Here is a 15267-nt window from a genome sequence, read left to right on the forward strand (position 1 = left end):
AGGAATATTTTGTAAAGGAGAGAAAAAAATGCTTTTTAAAACCCAAAAGTACCTGAAAAAAAAGTGAGGAAAGCAGATGAGAACTACTGATAGTTCTGTTCACTAAAGGAGAGCTTTACAACATCCTTTACCTGATGCCAGTCCCGTCAGCGTTACAACCAGCCATCCTGACCATGCGTCATATAAGCTTTTCGTCATTTCCCATGCTGATTCTTTCTTTTTGCTGTTGATCTGAAATTAGAAATGTTTATGCCTCACTTTTAAAACTATGAATAGAAGCCATAATTCTAGAATTTAGCAATTTTTTTTGATTAACATCTACAGAATAGTACTTCTGAACTAAATAATGGAAAAGGTATATTTGAGACAAAATTTCCATGCTAGACTGTTGGGTGATGTTCTTGCGGGGAGAGAAGGACGGCTTGGCCGTGGGTGCAAGTTCGCTCCTAGAATTATATGAAAGCAAGAAACGACTACATACTCTTGATGGCATGTAGCAAAATGTCTTTATTTTTCACTCTCTTTTATTGGGAGCTAGTCACATATACCACATTGATCAATAATCCTAACATTCTCAATTGTTATCTTAAACTATACAAAAGAAAGTAAGTCCAGGAAAGTGAGATAACCATCATAAGATTAGCCTAAAGAAAGAAGCTAGCCTCAGGCTGTTCCTTTCTGAAGACCTAAAAGAACTATACATTATCTGACTTCTATTGTTAAAGTTAAAGGCAGGATAAATGAGGGAGTAAAACCTTTTTCTTCTATGTACGCAATTAAATTTCTGAGAAACAGTCTCCATGACTGTTTTCTTATGGTTTGGAGACCCCGCAGTTACGATGGAGTATTTTATGCACATCATCACGATGGAGTTTTTCTTTTCACTCACATCAACCTTTGAGTCCTGTCCTCTGCACAGATGGGCCGTTTCAACCCTTATCTGACAGGCTGACTTGACTACACAGTTGGGGTTCCCTGTAGAAGGTTGTTAAGCCTGGCCTGCCGGCCCCCACTACGTTTTCCCAGGTCACTTAGGTCTCGACAAAAGTGCATAATACTCGCAAGTCTTTTCACTCAGTTTCTGGAATTAAAAGAGCATATTTCATTTAATTTTTGTGGGAGTTTACCCCACACTAGACAACTGGTATATCTGTAAACCAGGTGACCGGCATCTTCACAGAGAGCGTTATTTTAATGAGAACCTCAAGATTTATTAAAACAACCAGCTCTGTGAAAGGATTTAAGTGAACCCTATGCCTAATTATCATCTTCTCCCTTAACCAACTACATGACATTTCCCAGAAATAGCAGAATTTCTACAAAACAACAGAGCTGAGATTCTAAAGGCCCTGGCAGAAGACTGGGCGTGGTGGCTCACGCCTGTTAATTCCAGCACTTGGGAGGCCAGGGCAGGTGTGTTGCCTGAGCTCACTGGTTCAGGAGCAACCTGAGCCAGAGCGAGACCTCATCTCTAAAAACAGCCGCCCGTCGTGGCAGGCTGTAGTCCTAGCTACTTGCGAGCCGAGGCAAGAGAATCACTTAAGCCCAGAAGTTTGAGATTGCTGTGAGCTACGATGCCACAGCATTCTACTGAAGGCAACAAAGTGAGATTCTATCTCAAAAATAAATGAATAAAATAAAATTAAATAAAGGTGCTGGTAGAGTTCCTGGTATTAACTTTCCATTCCACAGGCCTTGTTAGGGACACCAGTACTTGTCCCCATGCATTTGTCAAAGGGACAGATCTTAGGCTGATTCTCCTTTCATACCAAAAACTCCTTTCTTCCTCCCAATCTGCATTATGTCAGTAAGAGCTCTTTGTGGGATGTGTAACTGGAGCTAGGCTAAAACCCCCTTGTGGTTTCAGTAGCACAAGGAGTTCACAAATCATAGGAAGTCTGACCTAGACCACTTTAAACTAAATCAAAATCAAACTTTAATTGGTACAAATAACTATCTTTTACATTATTGGAGTAAGATGACATGGTTTGAAATATTTGTCATTCCCTGGTCCTAGCAGTTAAGTAGATTATAATAATCTCTAAAAAGTAAGTTCTGTGAGGCCAGGTGCAGGGGCTCACACCTGTAAACCTGGTACTCTGGGAGGCTGAGGCAGGAAGATCTGCCCAGGAGTCTGAGTTGTAACCGCACTGTGGCACTCCAGCCTAGGCAGCACAGCAGGTTTCCTCTTTCGCCTTAACTGCTGGGCTGCTAGAAGCCAAAACCCACGCTGACCTCCCTGGCCTGAATTTGGTCTGCTCTCCTAGCTCCTGTGCTGCGTTCGGTTCTCTTTTTCCTTCCTGTCTTGTCTTCTCATAGTATTTCTTTGTTTTTAAGCTCCCTCAAACCTTTTTGGGAGAGATATAGGGTATGAATAAACTAAAAATAAAATAAAATACATAAACACAAAGAGAAAAAATACATCATATGAAATGTAAACATTTACGTAAATTTATTTTAATCTGTAACGTATTTTGGTTGTCTCAGATTACTGGCAGAAAGAAGTACATGATATAATTATATACTCTATCAACAAAAATATACTAGGAACACTTACCCTTCTGTGCCTTTCTCTGTCTTTGCATTTCTCTCGTACCCAGTCGATAGTATGAAAATCATCATATGTACCAACACCTGGAATCGGCTCATCCAGAAGATCCAGTAAGTGTGTGGAACTGTTGATGCTGCCCCCATTGGTCATTGTGTAATGCGTCCCTGTGGGCAGAGGGCAGGGGCATGTGTGAGAGGAACAGCAGAGATCTATGAAGCCGTCCTACAAGTTCATTGTTAAGTCACACAGAATTTGTGTCACTTGAAATAATTTCAACCAAATAAAGGAAAATGGAAGAAAAATCACACAAAACTTGGAACTAAAGCAAAAAAATTATGACCTGTCCTTGAGTATCGACAAAAAGCCTCCTGATATCACCTGATGCTCTACAGATGAAAACTTTCTGGGACTTGCTCTTTACAATTAGAAACTCTGCAACATTCGAAATGACTTGTAGAAGGTAAACTGAAAACGGTTATTTTCACCTGGCAAAACAAAAATGGATTCTGTCCAATAGAAAAAAATAACCCTTGGAGTTGTGGTTTTGTCTGTCTTTGCCCTGTAAGAAATTCCTTCTTTCTCAGCCTATTTACACATTATTTGCATTTACCCTCAACACCATGCTGGCTCCATCAGAGTTAAATAAACCTTGACACATGTGCACTGTGTATCTCACCTGAGTCTAACACTCTTAAGGAATGTACCGGGAAGGACACAAAAAGACAGTTCAAGAACATATAAATCAAACCCACAATATCACTTTCCTCTATCAGATTAGTAAAGATTTAAAAAAAAGTATAAACACTGAGTTGGCAAAGTTATGGAGAAAGAGGCCCTACCACAAAATTAATAGTTTAAGCATAAATGAGAATAACCTCTTTGGGAGGGAGATGCTATCAGACTATAATATAAACAAATACTCTTAAGCCCAGCAAGTTCACTTCTAGGAATTTTTTCTGTAGTTACACTCGAGTAAATCCTTGAATAAATTCATAAATTATGCTTAATGTGGGTAGAACATCTTACTATGTGCTGTAGAAAGAAAACAGAAACATATTAATGGCGAAGTGCTTATAATCAAAAATAGGTTCGACAAAGAGCCAGAGAGCATTTCAGGCTTTCAAAGTCGCATGGTTTGTTACAACTACTCAGGTCTACCACGGCAGCACAAAATGAATACTCCACAATATGTAAATGAATGAGTCAAATGTGTTCCAATAAAACTTTATTCACAAGACAGGTTGAAGCAGGATTAAGGTCACAGGCCAGTTTGGCAACTGCCAACTCAAGGTCTCAAATCTGTATAGCACAAACCAAACCAACTAGAGATATTAAGAATTTTTTTAGGCTCAGTGCCCACAGCAAGGGCCACATACACCAAGGCTGGCAGGTCTGAACCTGGCCCAGGCCTGCTAAACAGCTATGATAAATGCAACAAAAAAATAGCTGGGTGCTGTGGCGGGCGCCTGTAGTCCCAACTACTTGGGAGACTGAAGCAAGAGAATCATTTAAGCCCATGAGTTTGAGGTTGCTGTGAGCTGTGATGGTACAGCACACTCTACTGAGGGTGACACAGTGAAACTGTCTCAAAAAAAAAAAAAAAGAATTCTTTTACATGACTAGCACTCTTCTATATTTAGTGTAGGGGATACAAAGACAATAAAAAAATGATGTTCACCCTGACTGCAAGGTGCAAGTTGTGGGTTCCCAATCCAAAAGAAAGAATTTCAAAAGAAAATTCTAATACTGAAGCACTATAAAACAAAATTCTAGTCGTGTTACCTGATTGTAGTACCTAAAACTAGGTAGGATTAATTTAAGAAATTTTCTACATTAAATATGCTTGTACCTATTTCTGAAAAGAAGAAATATCTGATGTTAATATGGTCTATAAAAAGACAGTAAGTACTGTCAGAAAAAGAGATTGAGGGGACAAAACAGGCTGGGTAAGAAATACAATAATCAAGCTGGGCATAGTGACCTGCTTGACCTCAGGAGTTGGAGACCAGCCTGAGCCAGAGCAAGACCTTGTCTCTACAAAAAAAAAAAAATAATAGCTGGGCATTGGTAGCAGGCACCTTTAGTCCCAGCTACTTGGGAGGTTGAGGCAAGAGAATCACATAAGTGCAAGAGTTTCGAGATTGGTGTGAGCTGTGACACCATGGCACACTACCGAGGATGACAAAGTGAGACTGTCTTAAAAAAAAAAAAAAAAAAAACGGCGGCACCTGTGGCTCAAAAGGGTAGGGCACGGGCCCCATATGCTAGAGGTGGCGGGTTCAAACCCAGCCCCAGCCAAAAAAACCCTAGTAATAATAATCAACAGTATATACTACTGGACTTGATGTGTAAGACTGATACAACCATTTGGAGGGGTAATCTGGAAACATGTATCAAACCACAAGGTTCCTACTGCACTTCCAAGGATGGATTCAACACATTCACAAAGACCTAAAACGCTATTTTAATTCTGAAAAATTCAAACCAACAGAAATGCTAATGAATTAAATTATGCAATGGAATATGATGCAGCAGTCACAAAGAATGAGGTGGGTCAACCTACACCAAGGTAGAAAGGCGCTACAGTGTACTGCAATCTAAAAAAGAGTGAGGTATAGACCAGCATTTGTAATATGCAAGTTGTTCTGTAAATTTATTGGCTTAAACAGAGAAAACAGTATGATCAGATATGAGACATAAAGGGTTTCTGCTGGGGAGCAGAGAACGAACCTTTATTTTGTACTTTGCTCTCATCTAAACATCAGCTAAGGCTCCAAAGCCCGACTTCTTGTCCCCTCCACACACTCTCCCCACCAATTCAGTCAGAGACATCCACTGTCACAGAAGAAATACAAAAACAGAACACAGAACAACATCAAGTACCACTACTTCTAAGCTTCATGTTTAGGGTTCTGAAACACACTGAAAATATAAAACCTTTAAAAGCCAGTACTTCTGAGTTCCAAGAGAGTTTCTGGGTGTCAAAAGGCTTTAAATAAAAAGACTAATAGTTTCTGCAAAAAGCCAAATGAAAAGCCAATCTACCTAACCACATGAGGCTCGCTAAGGAAAGAAAAATAGGGAATTGAGCAAACAAGAGAATTTTGCCATAATTATACTTAATTCAATTAGTTAAAAAATTTAAGTCTTTTTTCTTAACTTTCTCTCTAACCCCAGTCCCACATACTTAACATTAATATTTCCAAACTTAAAATAACCATATTATCCATTAATTATCCTCACGTTAAGATTATTATTTATACAATGGATACCTTCTACTTTTGCTCACCTGGCATCTCTTTACTCTTCTTTCTGTAACAGAACCCAATTATATTAAGGAAAGTTCTGTCCTTTGCAGTGTTGGTGAAGTTATCAATCAAGGGACCCTCCCCTCTTCAGCTAAAGAAAATGTACATGATCCAAGTTAGACCAAATTCTCTGCCAGAAATGTAGATCTTGAGCATAGAGAAAGGTGCAGCCAGTCAACTTTAACTGAACCTTCAAATGGATATAGAGTGGTTCCTGCTATCTAGATCCCTGGATCTTGGATTATAAGAAAATTTGATCTGAAAGTTAGCAGCTCCCAAATTCAAGACAAGAAAAAAAATCAGAAACTATTCTGGAGGGAGACTACCAGGTGTCGTTGACGGCCATTCTACTACCTACTGGCTGAAAAACAGTAACAAAAAGGAATGGAAAAAGATCACTTTTCCTTCAGAGTGACCTCGTAGAAAAACTGCATGACCTTAATGCACTCTGAGGTCAGAATGATCCTGTAGTAGTCTCAACCTTCCTAATGCCGCAACCCTTTAATACAATTCCTCATGTTGTGGTGACCCCCACATATGAGCAGTGGTGTCTCAGTTCCTAAGACCATCAGAAATATGTGTTTTCTGATGGTCTTAGGTGACCCCTGTGAAAGGAGAAAGGGTTGTTCGACTCCCAAAGGGGTCGCGACCCACAGGTTGAGAACTGCTGATCAGAGTCAAATTCCAGCTGGCCACATAAGCTACATATATACTAGCTAGCTCTGTCCCTAGCACAAGTTACTTATGAACTTCTTTTGAGTACCTTGGTTTTCTCACCCACTTCTGGAGTAGGCATGCAGATTAGAGATAAATAATGTAAAACATAAAACACCTACTACCACATTTGACAAATAGTAGGAAATCAATAAACACAAGCTATTATTTCTGCCCAAATATTTTGATGTTTAAAGCTTTGTCAGGTTGCATTATATTTCTCACATAATATTAATTTTAATCAAAAGACTAACAGTATGACAAAGAGAAAAACATCTTATAAACATGGGCAATGAGTTCTTCTACAACTGTATACTGAGCAAAAATCCTATGGGTTTTTAACAGATACCTTAATTTGCAGTGCCTGGTCCACACAGAAACAAATTCCTGAAATACATGATGAATGACATTTTCCACAATGGACATTTCATGTTCAAATCCCAACAATGAAATACTTCAGCAAGTATTTCAATAGGAAAAACTTTCAATAGGAAAAATTATTCAATCAGTGAACTAAAACTGGCTTGCAGCTTCCTTACCGAGAAGACTTTCTGCCTTGTTTTTTTCCAGACACAGAACTTTATACAATTCAAGCACATCTATGAAAATACAAATCTATACAAATATCTGTAATCTAAACAGAAAGACTTTTACAATTATCTGTAGGAGAATAAAGTTTAAAATTATTCATTATTATTCAGAGAAAAAGTTTTCCAGTAGGGAAAGAATTGTCTCTTCAAGAAATGATGCTGGGGCCCAGTGCCATGTGGCTTGGGCCTAAATCCTAGCACTGTGGGAGGCTGAGGCGGGAGGATCCTTTGAGCTCAGAAGTTTGAGACTAGCTTGAGCCTCATCTCTACTAAAAATAGAAAAACTAACTGGGCGTGGTGGTGGGGTGCCTGTAGTCCCAGCTACTTGGGAGGATGAGGCAGGAGAACTGCTTAACCCCAGGAGTTTGAGATTATTGTGAGCTATGACAACATCATGGCACTCTAGCCAGGGTGGGAAAAAGGCATCTTATCTCAAAAAAAGAAGAGAAATGATGAAATGATGTAGGGACAACTGGCTATCCACATGTGAAAGAATCAATTTGGACTCCTACCTTGTTAATTTTGAGAAAATTAACTCAAAATGGATCCTATATGTAACTATAAGAGCTAAAACTATAAAACCCTTAGAAGAAAACATCAGTGTAAGGCTCGGCACCCACAGCACAGTGGTTACAGAGGCAGCCACATACACCAAGGGTGGCAGGCTCAAAACCAGCTTGGGCCAGCTAAACAACTACAACAACAACAAAAATAGCCAGGCATTGTGGCAGGTGCCTGTAGTCCCAGCTACTTGGGAGGCTGAGGCAAGAGAATCACTTAAGCCCAAGAGTTTGAGGTTGCTGTGAGCTGTGACACCACAATTCTCTACAGAGGGCGCAGCTGAAGGCTCTGTCTCAAAAAAAAAAAAAAAAGAAACAAAGAAAAAAGAAAATATCAGAGTAAATCTTTGTGACCATGGTTAGGCAATAGTTTTTAGATATGACACCATAAGCTTAAGTGACAAAAGAAAAAATAGATGAACTGGACTACATCAGAATTAAAATAGTCTTCCCATGTAAAAGCCAGACACTATTATGTAGCTCATTTCTAATAACAAGAACAATTAACACTTACTGAGTACCATGTGCCGGACATTGTCTTGGCATGTTACATATATATGCTAGGTCATTCAATCCTTACAACAGCCCTGTGAGGTTTGTGTTACTATCTCCATTGTAAAACTCTAAGAAATAAGGCACAGAGAGTAAGAAATATGCCCAAGGTCACACAGTTAAGTGAGGAAGAGGAATTTGAACTCCACCACTTTCATCTCCTACCAGCATGCAAGAGTGCTAAAAAATAATTTTATGGTTGATTTACATGTATATTTTATTTTATTTATTTTGAGACACAGTCTCACTATGTTGCCCTGGTAGAATGCCGTGGTATTATAGCTCACAGCAACCTCAAACTCTTGGGCTCAAAGCGATTCTCTTACCTCAGCCTCCTCAGTAGTTGGGACTACAGGTGCCCAGCTATTTTTTTTTTTTTTTTTTTTTTTAGAGGCAGGGTCTTGCTCTTCTTCAGGCTGGTCTCAAACTGAAGTTTGAGTTCAAGCAATCACCTGCCTTGGCCTCCCAGAGTGCTAGGATTACAGGTATGAGCCACCCCACCTGGCCTACGTGTATATTTTAAATACACACATCTTCTCTCAGTAAGTTGAGAACTATTAGGGGAGATCTTTTTGTAGTTCATGGTGGCTGGGTTTTCTTATAATGTGGGATGCAGCTCCCACAAGCCTTGTTATGACATGGACATGTTCACCAGTCTAACATCAAAACAAAACAAAAGCATTACCACATCAGGTGACGCCTTCTCCCCAAACACACAGGCACACGTACTTTGGTTTCAGACAGTGAATAAAAACCCTGCCCCCGCCCTTCATCATCATCATCCCTTTTTGTCTTTGGATCCAGCCCATTTGCTCCTACACTACTTAAAATACTACAGGAAAAAAGATGCTACACTAGGTATTGCTTTGCTCCCAGCACTCACCCTCATGATTCAGTCTGAGACAGTCATCACTGTCCTCACCCTCAGGAAAGTGCAGTCATGTTCTGCCACAGGAGCCAGTCTTTACCTCAGGCTGACCCCCCAGATGTATACTTAGATTGGCTTTCAAACTATTCCAAGTCTGGCCCACAGCAGGAAATATTTTTCACTGACGGAATATTTAGATATGTGCCTAAGCAAAACCAAAGATTAGCAAACATACTCTTGTTGTGTGGTATATGCTGCTATTTTTTTTTCCTTAATATTGGTCACAATCCAATAGATTTCATGACCAACATATCAAAATCTGAAACTGAACTAGGGAAATAATGACATAAATGAAATTATCTGCTTTTCCATAAATGAAAATATAATCTCACCCACTAGCCTTCAACAGCCGAACTAAACTTAAAAAAAGGTTGACGAAATATCCTAGTAAATCTCAGTCACATCAGCAGCACCCTAACTCTCCTCTCAAGGGAGAATATCCAAATAGTTTCACAAGAAAAAAGTAATCATGGCTTGGCGCCTGTGGCTCAAGCAGCTAAGGCGGCAGCCACATACACCTAAGGTGGCGGGTTCAAATCCAGCCCGGGCCCGCCAAACAATGATGGTGGCAACCAAAAATATAGCCAGGCGTTGTGGCGGGTGCCTGTGGTCCCAGCTACTTGGGAGGCTGAGGCAGGAGACTCGCTTGAGCCCAGGAGTTGGAAGTTGCTGTGAGCTATGATGCCACAGCACTCTACCCAGGGGGATAGCTTGAGGCTCCATCTCAAAAAAAAAGAAAAAAGTAATCATGTAGTTACCTAATAGGACTCTTACTCATTACCTCCAGAGTCAATTTCCAAGATGTGAGAGTAGGGATCCTTGCCACTTCATGCAAATAATCAATGTATAAGACACGCATAAAACATTTATCTTTTTAAAAAAGTATAGGAGGCTAGGTGCCCATAGGTCAGTGGTTAGTGTACTGGCCAAATACACTAGGGCTCGCAGGTTCAAACCCGGCCAGTGCCTGCTGAACAACAGAAATAACAAAAAAACAGCGGGGCATTGTGGTGGACGCCTATAGTCCCAGCTACTGAGAGGCTGAGGCAAGAGAATCGTTTAAGCCCAAGAGTTTGAGGTTGCTGTGAGCTGTGACGTCACAGCACTCTACCGAGGGTGACACAGACTATCTTAAAAAAAAAAAATTATAGGAGAGAAAGGGCAGAAATCCAAAATTCTAACTAAGTATTTCCTAACAACGAAGTTGCCTCTGTGTATTAAGAGCAGGAAGTTTAGTCCCCAGTGTATCTTCTTTCCCCTCCCTCTGGGACATTACTGATAAGAGTAGTCATGCTGGTAAGGCAAGGGAAAAGTGTCATAAACTGATAGTGAAATCCAGCACTGAAAGGTAATGGTAAACACAGAGCCTCCTTCTTAATTTATCTGCTGGATAAATGAATAGAATAATAAAGTGCGTGCTCTTAAAATCTGTTCAGTCATCCAGTCATATCTAACTGTCTAAACTACAAAGACTTGGAAGTTAACAGTCAATCCCAAAGAAGTTGACCAAAGATACACAATTGTCAGCAGCAATGCTAACTCGCTGTTTCTTCTCTGTTCTGTTGCCACCTCAAAATAAAAAGCCATGTCCTAAGGTAGAGATGATAAAGTGGGTATTAAGACGTATGTATAATTGGAAGCAAGTTCCACATTCATTAGTTATCTCTGCATATCACACGAATAAAAAGACCTATGAAATTTGCTTAATTTCATGAAATTTAATTCCATAAATGCATAAAATTTATTAAACTAAAGTAAATCCATTTTATGACCTAATTATTTTCAAGGACTACACAAAGACAAATTAGGCTCTTCCCCAAGAGGCCTAAGGTGATATGTAAAAATGGTTCACTATTCAAACTTACCCAGAAAACCCACAAAATCATGAAAAGTAAGAGGTTCAAATCTTCATTTCACTTCAAGAACACCCAGGAAGCTGCCCACCCATCAAGGGTGTGCACATAGGAAAGCCCCAAGTATCTGACTGCATCCCTTCACAGAAACAGCGCACCATTCTGAAGTCACAATGGGGAGCTGGCTGGTATGCCCATACCAAACAGTGGGCTAAAAACAGGGTCAGGCCCCAAAATAGTACTAGATTTTTGCTGCATATGCTTAAAAATGCAGAGAGGAATGCTGAACTTAAGGGTTCAGACAGATTCTCTCTGGTCCTCAGGCATGTCCAGGTGAACAAAGCATCCAAGATGTAGAGCTTAGGGTGACTCAGTCCACCCAGGAGCCCCCACCACAGTGAGAAGACCCTCACTGAAAGAGAAGTTCTTATGAAATCAAAAAAGGTTGCACAGAAGGAAAAGATATCCCTGAAAAAACCAAAGAAATGAAAAAGTGCAGGAACAGACTCAGCATTAAAATAAATGCAAATAACAGTAATAAAAAATACTACCAATTAAACATATATTAATTAAAAAACTGAAACAAAATCTTAAAGAAAAATTTAAGCTACCAGTCTCCTGTGTAGGTACAAAACAGAAACCTCAATGCTGGAAAAATAGCACTACAGGCTTAATCAATGCAGCAGGAGATCTGTTCATATTTTGAAATCTTAATAATAGACAAAAAATTTCTGACCTATGATAAGCCATGAGATCATATAAAATTAACCATAGTAAAATGTCAGCTATTTTTAGAAAACAGAGCTAGTAATATGAACCAGATTTTATTGAAAATTTGAAATTAAGATAGTATGGTCAAAATGAATTTTAAAACAATCTTTGTTTTATACTACTGTTTTACAATACAGTTTCTGACATTGAATAAAGAATCAAATACCAAAATACAATGTAGATTTTAAATATAACAGGCTAGTTATGCTGAAAACTATTATGACTTCCTTATTTACTTTGGGTTAAACCATAAAGTGAGTTTACAATATGCAGTAATTCCAACATGGCTCATAAAGGAAGTCATCCAAGAGATTTTTCTTGAAGTTCAATTTTTTTCTAGAATAAATGTCAATTTAGAATTTAGAATAATCAATTTAAGAAAAATGAAAAAAAGGGCAACAATTAACAGACAGTTTTAAGCAGACTGAGGCCATGCCTACCAAAAGATTTACATGTGTGCTGGGTGCTGTTCTGTTTTTCACAACTTACTATTATTAGTTTTTTTTGATTCTTAAAAGACACCCTGTGTTTTTCACATCAAAGTACATAAAATACCTGTAGAAGACAATGTAGTATGTTAATCACCTGAAATATTAAGTGACAATGTTAATATTAAAAGCTGTTCGTCTTTTTGTCATTTTAAAATGTTCTAAAAGGGAGGAAGAGGTTTTACTATACATTTACTTTGTGGTGTAAAAGCTACGTGGTAATCTAGTAACAGGTGAAATACAATGATACACAGACACTTTACTTCTCTGTGTAAATGAAAGAAAACAGTTTTCTGAAGGAAGAAAAACATTACTTTTTAGGTGCCCACCAGCATGACTTCAGCTAGCCGTAAAGCAGATTAACCGGTTTTCATAGCTCAACAGCAAGCGGATTTTCACGCAGAAGATGGAGCCGGAACCTGATGCGCTCCGAAACAGCAGTCACCTGCACAGACCGCCGGGCGCCGCAGAGCCGCCGTCCCCGCGCCCGGGGCCCGCGCGACACGCCGCAGTGTGGGAAGGAAGCCGGACAGACCCGCTTCCACCGCAGAACCGCCCGGCCACACGCCAAACGCCCGGCATTACCTCTTTTATGTAACTCCCTCAGAGGAATGCTGTCTCCGCCCCCGTCGTAAGGCAAGTAAGGATCGGAAGAAGCGTCCATGGTTAGAATTTTTAAAAAGGAGGAGAAAGGCTTGCTAGCTCAGATGGACGACGGCGCCTGGGTCGGCCCCGCAGCGGCAGGCGCGGGAGAGGCCATGTTCCCCGAGGCCAGAGCGCGCCCGGCCGCCGCGGTGACGTCACGGGGGAGGGCGGCCGCCCGGTTGCTAGTGGCTACGATCCGGCAGCGCTCGGACAGCCTCCTTAATCAGGTCCTGCTACGTCGGATGATGACTAAGCTCCAAGCACAACAGACAAACTGGTTTGGAAATTTAAAGCACTGACAATAGAGCTTCTGTAGCACCAGTGACAACTACTAAGACAATAAAAGCATTATTTCCTTTTGGCTTTAGGATTAAAATAAAAGGGAATAAAAGCATTTAATACAGAGAGATATAAAAAGGAATTTCTGATGTAGACAATGTCCTTTTTTATTTCTAATGAAGAAAATGGGAGCAACACTCTAAAACCGGGTGTGTGCTTTTATAATATAAATGTACTTATTTACCTAAGTGCTATCAGGTGAGTCATTAACCATAAAAGTTACAACATGCCAAAGGTTTCTCAAGAGACCGTGAGTCTATTAGTAATCGCCTAAAATCTACAGCAGCTTTTTACTGAAGATTAAAAAACACAGCAGCTGAAGAGCTGAATAGTGTTTCATCTCACCAGTCTCCCCCTCAGCCTCTTCCTTTCCTTCCTTAAAGGAACACCATTGCTTTTGACAGAAAGCTTATCAACATACTAAGTAACTTAACTATTGTGTGTAGATACTATGCAAAAGAGAGAAATCTAAGAGTAAACTAAGCAGATTTATCTCTTCATGTTTTTCCTATGTCACAAAGATTTTGTGCTTAAAAAAAAAACAAAAAGTGGTTCGGTGCCTGTGGCTCAGGTGGCTAAGGCGCCAGCCACATACACCTAAGGTGGCGGGTTCGAATCCAGCCAGGGCCCACCAAACAACAATGATGGCTGTAACAAAAAAAAAAAAACAGCCGGCGTTGTGGCAGGCACCTGTGGTCCCAGCTACTTGGGAGGCCGAGGCAGGAGACTCGCTTGAGCCCAGGAGTTGGAGGTTGCTGTGAGCTGGGAGGCCACAGCTCTCTACCCAGGGGGAGAGCTTGAGGCTCTGTCTCAAAAAAAAAAAAAAAGTATCTCAAAGTAAGGTAATCTAATAGTCTGCGATATATTTTCATGATATTCAGAAATAAAGCAGCTCATTTCATTTAAAGCTGTCATTCCAAAAGCCAAACGCCACCCCGCCCATGCTCACTTAAGATCAGAGTTCAAAATTTTACAGCTATCTTCAGAAGTGATTCCTCTAGACCAGGAGAGCCTCCTCTCCAAATGCCTCCTAAGGGGTGCTGTTTGCATAGAAACCAGGGGTTTTGTAACATTTGCTTTAGTTTTACTTTTTTAAAATATCTGTGATGGCTACTTTCAAATTTATCATAGCTAAAATTATCGTGGCCTTATCATATAGCATGCAAGTTCTGCACCTGTGTCTATTCTTTATCTTCTGGTAGGTACAATTATTTTGAATGCACACTCCTAACTTTGCCCATGGACACAGCCTTTACTTTTATTAAGAGGACTTCTGGTTGCTTCTATTCAGTCTTAGGTTTACCTGGGCTGTGTTACTGCTTCAGCTAGCTAAAATAACAAATGCTATTATAACATACTGGTCTGGTATGTTATAATAGCATACCAGTTGCTATTATAACAGTAGAATTTTAGGAACTCTAAAATTCCTGCTTATATATATCAAACATCAACAAATATATATATATATGGATGGCTTCCTGAAATTCTATACAGTCCACCTGTTCAATGATACTCTAAAATACATCTATGAATCCTTCCAGACCACCATAAATAATCAATGCCTCACCATAAAACAGTGGTACTCTTGTGGAATTATGTCTCATAATTCAAGTAGGAGAAACTGACAGAAGCATAGTCCTAAAATCACTGTTTAATACTTTAGATAGTAACCATTTTAAAATGTCACTCAGAAACTTATTTTATTATTAGTAATAGAGTATCTGTTGAGAAACCAGTTAAGTTTTTCTCTTATAAACACTATGATTTAACTAAACAGGTTCTCTTATTCACTTGCTGCTAAAAACCTTAGTGGCCAATATGTAGTCTTTCCTTAGAAAGTACATTGGTGGCTCGGCGCCTATAGCTCAACAGGCTAAGGCGCCAGCCACGTACACCTAAGGTGGCGGGTTCGAATCCCCAGCCCGGACCCGCCAAACAACGATGGCTGCAACCAAAAAAAAATAGCCG

At 39.9% G+C, this 15267-nt stretch overlaps 1 protein-coding gene and 1 pseudogene across 5 annotated transcripts in view; one reads left to right on the forward strand and one right to left on the reverse strand.

Moving 5' to 3' along the window:
* The window catches only part of CLCN3 (chloride voltage-gated channel 3), a 54004-nt gene that overhangs the window by 29186 nt on the left and 9551 nt on the right, over positions 1 to 15267 (reverse strand). For 3 of the 5 annotated variants that reach the window (XM_023514875.1, XM_012806984.2, XM_023514874.1), the window contains exons 3-4: positions 2558 to 2715; positions 132 to 231 (exon numbers count right to left, since the gene is read on the reverse strand). In XM_023514875.1, the coding sequence (XP_023370643.1) occupies positions 132 to 231; positions 2558 to 2715 (258 nt within the window). Of the gene's footprint in view, positions 1 to 131; positions 232 to 2557; positions 2716 to 12900; positions 13085 to 15267 lie in introns of those variants that run through there. The other 2 variants (XM_012806985.2, XM_012806986.2) reach the window with 1 other exon arrangement.
* On the forward strand, positions 8842 to 8937 carry LOC111726348 (annotated as a pseudogene).

This window comes from Otolemur garnettii, unplaced genomic scaffold (assembly GCF_000181295.1).
Source record: "Otolemur garnettii isolate 467f Iridium unplaced genomic scaffold, OtoGar3 scaffold00061, whole genome shotgun sequence".
Classification (NCBI taxonomy): domain Eukaryota; kingdom Metazoa; phylum Chordata; class Mammalia; order Primates; family Galagidae; genus Otolemur; species Otolemur garnettii.